This window comes from Onychomys torridus, chromosome 16, assembly GCF_903995425.1.
Source record: "Onychomys torridus chromosome 16, mOncTor1.1, whole genome shotgun sequence".
Lineage (NCBI taxonomy): Eukaryota > Metazoa > Chordata > Mammalia > Rodentia > Cricetidae > Onychomys > Onychomys torridus.
The window spans coordinates 7,130,361-7,139,968 of NC_050458.1; the positions used below are offsets into that span (position 1 = coordinate 7,130,361).

The 9,608-nt window shown below is 44.9% G+C and overlaps 1 protein-coding gene across 1 annotated transcript; it reads left to right on the forward strand.

The window, feature by feature from the left end:
- Positions 1-582: 582 nt before the first annotated feature.
- LOC118597253 (dendrocyte expressed seven transmembrane protein) lies at positions 583-7,571 on the forward strand. Its single transcript, XM_036208656.1, has 2 exons — positions 583-1,416; positions 7,545-7,571. The coding sequence occupies exons 1-2, from the start codon at positions 583-585 to the stop codon at positions 7,569-7,571; spliced, it is 861 nt and encodes a 286-aa protein (XP_036064549.1).
- The last annotated feature ends 2,037 nt before the right edge of the window (positions 7,572-9,608 follow it).

A 9,608-nucleotide genomic window follows, 5' to 3' on the forward strand; every position in this document is an offset into this window, starting at 1 on the left:
TGCAATGCTTGGGACCCTCCAAAGAATCATGGCTCTACAGACCCAGCTTAGACTACTGACTTGCAGTAGGAGTTCCAAGAGAAAAAAAAGAGTGTTTCTTTGATCTGGTGAGTTTGTGGCATTTGTTAACACTTCAAGAGGACACTAACTATACAATTCAGCAGAGGGCAGGGTATGAAGAGAGTATGAAGATGTGAGTCACAGGCCTAAAGGTGTCACATGGCCTTTAATTGATTAAAGCAATCACAAGGCCAGCCTGGAGCCAAAGGACGCAGAAACACCTTACTCTCTAATTGTTGTTTTGGTTTTCTTGAGGCAGGCTTTCTCTGTGTGGTCCTGGCTATCCTGAAACTTGCTCTGTAGACCAGGCTGGCCTCAAACTCAGAGATCTACCTACTTCTGCTTCTCCAGTGCTGGGATTAAGGGCGTGTGCCACCACCTCCCACTTCCTGGTGGGAGTCCCACTAGAAGGGGCAGACAAAGGGAGGGTAAAGAAATGATATGTATTCACAGCCAGTCCACTCTCTGACCTCTAAGCAATTTCTGAACTTGTTTTTTTTCATTCCTAGGGACACGGGGAGTATGAGGCTCTGGACCTTGGGCACTAGTCTCTTCCTACGGCTTTGGGGGATATATGTGTTTCCAGGAAGTACCGGCTGGCTGGACTTTATCCAGCATCTGGGAGTTTGCTGCTTTGTGGCTTTCCTCTCAGTGAGCCTCCTGTCAGCAGCCTTCTGCTGGGTCCTCCCATCAATCGCCTCAGTGGGCGTGCTCTCTGCCGTCTGGACCATCACCTGTATTTTTCTGTGGCGTTCCAAGCATGCGCGGTGCTTCGTTCTTCTGGCCTTTCTCTCCTGCGGCCTCCGTGAAGGCAGAAGCGCTTTGATTGCGGCAGGCACAGGGGTAGTGATCTTCGGGCACGTGGAAAATATGTTTAATAACTTCAGAGGTCTCCTAGACAGCATGACTTGCAACCTAAGGGCGAAGAGCTTTTCAATACATTTTCCACTTTTAACACGATATAGTGAAGCCCTTCGGTGGATTTATGGCCTCGCCACTCCGCTGAATCTGTTTGATGACCTCGTTTCTTGGAACCAGACTCTAGTGGTCTCCCTTTTCAGTCCCAGCCGCACCCTGGAGGCTCATATCAATGACACTAAAAGAGAAGTCCTGGGTGCCCTGTCGCATATGGTAGTCACGACAGAGCTTCTGTCTTCCTTGGGCCAGAAGCTTCTTGCCCTCACCGGGCTCCTGCTCATTCTAGTCAGCACTGGCCTCTTCATGAAGCGATTCCTGGGCCCTTGTGGCTGGAAGTACGAGAACATCTATATCACCAGACAATTTGTTCAGTTTGATGAAAAGGAGAGGCTCCAACAGCGGCCCTGTGTGCTCCCTCTGAACAAGGAGGAAAGGAAGGATTACATCATCATCCCATCTCTGCAGCTGACTCCCAAAGGCAGGAAAACCCTGGGGCTGTTTTTCCTTCCCATCCTGACCCATCTCTACATGTGGGTGCTGTTCGCAGCTGTGGATTATCTGCTGTACCGACTCATTTCCTCCGTGAACAAACAGTTCCAAAGCTTGCCAGGGCTTGAAGTTCACTTGAGACTGCATGGAGAGGTAGGGCTCACAGGCACGTCTTGTGGTGTCCTGGGGCTTTTTATTGGTGGGCCTCCACGTCACTCGGTGCCCTCAGATCACGTGGGTGCCTGGCTCACAGGAGCCCAATAGGTATAGGCTAAATTAGGTCCCAGAGCTAGAATAGAATTCTATGTTATTTTTCTCTGGCTACTGTAGCGAATGATCACAGGCTGGGTATATTAAAACAGCATATATTTATTCTCTTTTAGTTCAACAGGGAGAAGTCTAAAATCAGTCTTGCTAGGCTGGAGTCCAAGTTCCGTTGGCATAGACGTCCTCCTTTCAGAAAGCTGGGAAAATTCACTCTCCCTCATGCAATTTCACTTGGCCAGTGGCATTCCTTGGCCTGTGGTGGCATCACACATATGTCTCTGTGCATAGAAAAAAATTGCTATGTCCCTCTCAAACCAGGTACATGGTCACATGATGTGCACCCAGACAATTTCTCCATTTTGAGGCAGCTGACTTAATCTTACTGCTGAAATCTATTTCCCAGTATCACAGGCTCCCGGAGGATCATCTCAGGCTCCCGGAGGATCATGGGCTCCCAGAGCTAGGACATTTTATCTTTGGGAAACTTAGACTCATCATAGCCTGGAGGGTACGAACAGATTTGTCTCTGGTTTTAAACTTTAATTTCACTTTTCTTGAGTCTCAAGGGATATAAACAAACTTAAGAGGCAGGTTTGAGGCTGACTTCTCCCACTGTCAAGACTTGAACAGACAGACTTCAAACTTTTCTGATGGAGAACTTTCTCATGTAGTCCTAGTCAACAGAAAAGGGCTTCCACCTCAGGAGGTGGATGTTGGGGAACCCCAAAATTCGCTTAAAATGCTGCCCATGTACACCTAACTTCTATTTTTAATGTGAGTTCTGTCAGTGACTCTGTGTGTGTATGTGTGTGTGTGTGTGTGTGTGTGTGTGTGTGTGTGTGTGTGTGTAGAATTTCTATGGGTAGACACACAGTTTCAGGTCTCTTTTAGTAGTGTTTCATTTTGACTGGGAGAGTATTTCCATGAACACTCCTTGTGATCTTAGAGTAGGTGAACTACAGACCACACACTGGGAAAGTCGGGCATAGGGTCTAAAGAGCAAGACCTTCTAAACCTGGGGTAAAGAGTAGTGTCATGGTGGGATTGAAGAGACAAGGAAGTGCATCTTCCTTTCCAGAATCCACTTTACTTAGATTAAAGTGGTTTTTTTTCCAGCCCCATCTCAAGTAACTCCAGTGTGCAGCCAAGACTGAGATCCCCTTTCTAATTCCACCGCCTGAGGAACAAAGCCAGAGCCTCAACCTTGATACCTACCAGAAGCTTCTGTGAGAAACTTTCTTTTCTTCCTTCCTTCCTTCCTTCCTTCCTTCCTTCCTTCCTTCCTTCCTTCCTTCTTTCCTCCCTCTCTCCCTCTCTTCCTTCCTTCTTTCCCTCCTTTCTTCTTCTTCTTCTTCTTCTTCTTCTTCTTCTTCTTCTTCTTCTTCTTCTTCTCTCTCCCTCTTTCTTTCTTTCTTTCTTTCTTTCTTTCTTTCCTTCCTTCTCTTTTTTTTTTCTGACAGGGATTTTCTGTGTAACAGCCCTGGTTGTCCTGGAGCTCACTCTGTAAACCAGGCTGGCTTCGAACTCACAGAAATCTGGGATTAAAGATGTGCACCACCACATCCTGGCTTCTGTGAGAGTCCTTCTTCAACCTGGTGGCCCTGTTTCATGGGGGTGGGGTGGGGTAGGGTGGAGTGGGGGTCTGGCTTTTCCTGAACTTCTCTCTCTTCTCTTGGCAGCCATGAGCCAGTAGAGAAGACTAGGGTTACATCATTCCTTTTCTTTTTTCTTTCCCATTTTTTTCCCTATGGATATGTGTGATTATGCTAACATTTCAGAAGATCTGGAAAATGGTAGACACTTGCCTGTTTTTTAACATTGGAAATTATGGAGTTGAACCAGCTGTAATGAGAGAGAGGGGGGGAATGGGGTGCATGCCGGGGTTAAGTACACCGTGCAGTGTAAACACTGTCTCCACATGTCTGACTTGTCCCCTCTGTCATGATGCTGGGAGAAGGGCCACCCTGACCCCTCTTCCCTCTTCCTCTGCTTCTGGGTGCCTCACATCCCCCTGCCCCAGCCACGCTCCTCTTCCCTCTTTGCTGGTTCAGTGCACACAGTCTCAGGGCTCTCGCCCTCCACTTCCTGAGCTGCTTCTTAGAGTTGATTACTCTGAGCTCTCTGCTGCCCCTGAAGAATTCACTTAATTATAAGGCTCTCTGCTGCTCTAGATATTTGGAACAGGCCGATAATGGTAGACGTGCTTCAAATGAATCCAAATAAGAAGCCTAGAAGCCAAAGGCCTCTCTCCACCTCACTCTCCCTACAGCATTCTTGTCATTGTGCCCCCCCACCCCTGCCCCCACCCCACCCACGCCACCCCATCCTCTGATGCTTCTCTTGGGTATTTCTCTCTCAGTCAATACTAAACATCCATGCCTGTTCTGTGAATTTTTGCTGGTTTAGACTGTAATGTGTGTGTGTGTGTGTGTGTGTGTGTGTGTGTGTGTGTGTGTGTGTAGTTCTTTCTTCCCGTAAATTTCATTTTGTACCCTGTCAAGCACCAGGGACATAATAATGCCTAGACCAAGACAGTTCCACTGCAGAGCTCATCTGCCTGTGGAAGAAGCCATTGTGTACACACACAACAGCAGCTGAGTGGTGGATGCTGGGTCAGATATGAGTGCAAGATTTCTGTGACATCTCCTGACTTTTCTTCTGCTATACTTGGGAGACTGTGCCAAGAGCTAGCCTCCTTTCGAGTGACTGGCAATGCCCTGCCCTTATCCCAGGATGCCCTTGAAGGCTCCTCGCCTGCTCTGTTGCTGCAGATTTCTGAAAGAGAAATCAGACAGGAAGAGAAACATTGGTACAAGGTTTGCCAATATTTCTCTTCCACTATCATACAATTTTAGACAAATGTTTTAAATAAAGAATGTGGGAAGTGATCTGACGAGCATGGATGGATGGGCAGTATAAGCAATAATAGCCCTAGTTCCTATTTAGTGAACACAACCCATGGGCCAGGTTCTGGACTCCATTAACTTTCCAGGACAATCCAATAGCAGAGCTTGACTTTCATCCATCACACAGCAACACCATCTCAGCAAATTGTTTACTTAAGAGAAATAAACACATTTTTAAGTCATCAGGGTCTCATTTTGGATATTGCTTGGCATTTTGAAAGACTGAATGTGTCTTCCACACTGCCCTGAACCAAGCCCATACACAAATGTTGACTCAATCTTTCTGAAGCTCCGACTCCCAATTGCAAATCCCCAGCTCGATTTCTAGACTAAATAGCTCCTGCCCAGCCCGAACTCCCGCTGCTTTCTTATTGCTGGTTGCTCAGCACTGACTCAATCGATGTGTTTGCTTCTTGCATCGTATTAAAGAGTGCATGCTGCTGCTCTAGGGACCAAAATCTCCATTTCATTGTAGACTGGCTGTCTTTTTAATAAAGGCAGAAGAGAGGCTACCCAAGTGTTTCTCACTGCTTAGGCACAAATGTGAGTTGGCATTTATACAGAGGGCCCAGGTTTGGTGGTAGCTCTAAGATGTAAGATGTTCTCTAGGTGTGGTTGTTTTTTTATTTCTTTTCTTTTTTTTAATGAGAATTTACTTCTGCTTGGCCCCAGGGCTCTGAGGCACAAGGGTGATAATAACTTACTAAGTATTCCAGTCTGTAAGGTTAATGCCCCATCCCCAAGGTGTTTAATTTATACTGGGAGTAGTTTACTCATGGGCAGGATCTGGTCCATTAATTCCTGCTCTACCAAATTAGAAAACAAATCCACCGAGAGATTAAATGACTTTCCCAGGTCAGAGGAGAAAAGAGCTGAATCAGCATGCACTCTCCACTCGGGTGGCTGAGCTGGGTGGCTCAATGTCATCTTCTGTTCTTCTTCGTCATCAGCTGAACAGCTGGCTTGTTCTCTATCCTTCTAGCCCCTCCTGAACACCCAGAGACACCAGAAAACGCCCTGTTTTAAAAATCCCCTCCAAAAAGACTTTTGGTCTCCCTCAGTGATGTGGGTTAACATGTCACCCTAAAAGGGGTCATCAAGAGTCTAAAGAAGAAGAAGAAGAAGTCCTGGAACTCCAAAAGATTAATTGACACTATGACTCAGTGAACATCCTTTAACTTTGTGGCCTGAGGAAGAGGAATTTGACCTTACTTGGAAGCTATGCCTGGGTCTTAAATGGCTGGATCACCAACCAATCCTCTCTTCCATCTGAGCTGACTCCCCAGCTTTCATCACCTCTGTGTGCCCTAAGTAAAGGACCAAGTGTCCATTAAAAAATGGGTTTATGGTTGTGTTTGTTAAACATAGTTCTCTGCCTTCCGAGAACCTAACATTTCCATGGCCATGTGGCTCACCAGAAGCTATAGAGCAGACACCCTGTTTCATAGATTTACTCCACAAATCCACTTTGGAAAACACTGTCACCTTTATAGATAAAAGTCATCCTTTCTCCCCTGCTCCAATCATGACACATCCAAGAAGATTTGACAGACAGCCACTTTAGACAAAGCTCCCTGAATATTTGCAGGAAAATAGTGTGTTGCATAGAAGTAGAAAGACAGAGACAGAAGATGGCATGCTACTGATTATTTTACTCTTTCCTTTTAGAGGCAAGGAACTCAAGACATCATCCATAATTCTTCCTTTAGTATATCTGTGTTTGAAGCCAGCTGCATCCCTAACCCACGGCTCAGTGTGTCTGGGACTTGGGTTCCTCTTAGCATTATTCTTGTAACACTAATAGTCCTAGGACTGCTGTCTTCCATGCTGATGCAGCTTAAAATCCTGGTGTCAGGATCCTTCTACCCTGGAGTGGAGAGGGAGCGAATCCAATACCTCCATGCAAAGCTCCTTAAGAAAAGATCTAAGCAGCCACTGGGAGAAGCTGAAAGGAAACTGAGTCTGTACTTTAAGAAGGTAAGGTCAAGGGGGAGGTATGCCTCTAATTAAGCTAATGCTGTGTCTGAAAGGCAAATGATAGTGGATTTCAAAGCATTCTATAACTTCACATCAGGAGGCCAACTACTATATGATTGGGGGAACCTATTGAATCAAGTATTTTGTAGTTGGCTATTGGGAAGATCTTTTGTATTGGCTATTGTGGAACAATGGCTAATTTTTACCTTTTTACACCAAAGATAAAGTAAAAACATGGAAGGAAAGGGTTGCCACTTAGTAAATTTTAATGAATTTGCTCATTCTCTACTAAGTCTATCTGTCTGTCTGTCTATCTATCTATCTATCTATCTAGCTATCTATCTATCTATCTAGCTAGCTATCATCGCTGTATCTATATGCCTCCTATACACATTACTGATTTTATTTGGCTTATTTAATAGTGGGAGGAAAGTAAGAAACTGCAACTTGTTGAAAGAAGAGTTCAAGAACTCTCGTATCAGGTCATCAGGACAGCAAAGTAAAGTTGCTTTATAAATGCCAAACTAAGCCAGGCAGTTGTAGAGCACGCCTTTAATCCCTGCACTCAAGAGGCAGGGGCAGGCGAATCTCTGAGCTTGAGGCCAGCCTCGTCTACAGAGTGAGCTCCAGGACAGCCAAGGCTACCTGAAGGAACCCTGTCTTGAAAACCAAAACAAAAACCAACCAAACAAAGCCACACTAGATCGTTCCTCAAGGGTGGATGGGAGGAATCTCTTGTTGCTAGAGAGAATTTCATTTCATTTCAAGCACGAGATCACTTGCATGGCTGTTATCAGATACCTACACACATACACAAGTGGAAAATAGGTACAGCCAATGAAAGACTCAGAAAGATACTTTCTGCTGTTTTCAAAGCTTCTAGCAGAGGCATCTGAAGTGACTCCAGTGTCTATTCATCCATTTTTCAGATTCATTTCTGGCTTCCAGTCTTGACAATGATTAGGAAGAAACATACGAACACTTCAGATGAAGATGACCCATGAGAAACATGGAGTCCCTCTTCCTGGGTCAGCTGCTGCTGCTTACTGTCTGCTCAACAATAGAGCACTATATGAGATGTTGGAGTTTATGGGGCCCCTTTCCTCTCTGGTTATTTTTTAAGCTACTTGTCCATCATAATGCCAAATGGCTCCCAGATCAATGGTTTTTCAGTCTGTCCTCCAAACTAAACTCAGTACCTAGACGGTATCACAGCTAAAGGGATTGTGACGGCTGAAATGGAAGTGTCCTCCAGAGGTTCAGGTGTTGGAAGACTTAGTCCTCAATTGACGGTGCTATTTGGAGGAGGCTTAGGAGATGTGGCCTGGGGGATGGGATAAAGTGTGTTCACTGGAGGGGCTTTGCAGCTTTATAAGCTATGCACCAATTCCTGTTCACTCTCTGCTTCCTGCCTGTGAGCTGGTCCTGCCTACTGTGACAATGATGGAGCCGTATCTCTCTGGAACCTTAAGTCCAAATAAACCCTTCCTCTTGCAATTTGCCTTGATTTGTCACCACCTTAGGCAAGTAAGCAGTACAGAGGCCTCTTGCTGAGGAGTCCCAGTGCAGAGCACTATTCAGAGAAAAAAAATTCAAAAAACAATTATGAAATCTCTACTTCAGTCTTGCCAGCAGATGCTAAGAAGTCACATCGACAAAACCAGCGTGTATCTATTAATCTCCTAGTCTCTCTGCCCTCTCAATGTCTTTCATATGATGTCTCTAACAATGCCACCCCACAGTTGCCTCTCTCTCCACCCGTTCCCCTTCATCAGAGACACTTTCTGAAGCCTGTTTACAGGAACACGCAATCCCTTCCCATCCCTTCCTCTTCTCTCATACCCTCTGTGTCTGTTTTGCTGACTCTTTGTAACTCCTCCATACAAAGTTTGGGGATGAGGACATGCTTATTAAAATGCACGTCTTGGATCTCTTCTCACCTTTTCTATCACAAAATATCTAGGAGAGAGGAACTCTCCTTGAATACTGATCCTGTTATCTCTAAGCACCAGAATAGGGAAGTCATTTCTTTCTTCTTTTTTTTAATTTTTAATCTCTTCATTTTGAAAATTTGCAGGCTTATAAAAAGTTGAGGAAACAGTATAAAGTTGTACTTGCCCTTCACCATTGTCTTCAAACATTAACATCTTACATAACCGTCTCAAAATCAGAAAAATGACTTTGAGAGATACAGAATCCGGGCTCTTATTGCAATTTTACCAACCAAAGGACTGGCACCCCCTTCAGGACCCTTGATTCAAGCCAAGATCCCACATCACCGGTAATGGTGCTCTTTCTCTAGTTGCTCCAATCAGGGACAAACCCTCAGCATCTCCTTTGTCCCAGGACCTTGACACCTTTGGAGAATCATGGCCAGTTACTTTATCTCCTTCCATTTGGATTTGCAAAGGTTCCCTCTTAGTTAAACCAAGGTGATGTCTTTTAGTTGGGAGTTCTACAAATCTAAGTCTGTCTTTTCCTTCCTGCATCGCAGCAGGAGGCCCACATGACTGACATGCTTCTTTTGATCACAGGACCAAGGTGACATCTGGCGAATTCTCCCATCGTAATTATTGTTTTCCTTTGTAATTAATAAGCACCTGTGGGGAGATACTTTGAGACTACACATGCATCCTGTCTAACATGTGTTTACTCTCTAATTTTAGCATCCGTGGATGCAAAAATTATTACCATGGTGACTAAGTAGGGATTTTCTAGTTTAATCATTTCTTATATGTCTCTTATTTATAATGTTGTCACAAGGCGTAATCATTCCCTCTAAGGAACATTTTTGTGAAAGAGTAAACTTTGTGTTAAGAACAGGAGCAAACATTTTACATACACTGTCCCTTTTATGCTTGGAACTGTGTGAGGTAGGTGATGTATAGACAACAAGACTGCAATGGACAAGGAAAGTGTCCCAGAGAATAAATGAGCTAGACAAGGACAGGCTCTCTTCTGCTTCCCAGAGGCTTTGGATCAGAATGTCTG

Excerpts from the sequence above, each read along its gene's own strand:
- LOC118597253 (XM_036208656.1), top strand. The coding sequence starts at position 583 with ATGAGGCTCTGGACCTTGGGCACTAGTCTCTTCCTACGGCTTTGGGGG. Across the intron at positions 1,417-7,544 it reads TGAACAAGGAGGAAAGGAAG|AGATTCATTTCTGGCTTCCA; the intron begins GATTACATCATC and ends CATCCATTTTTC.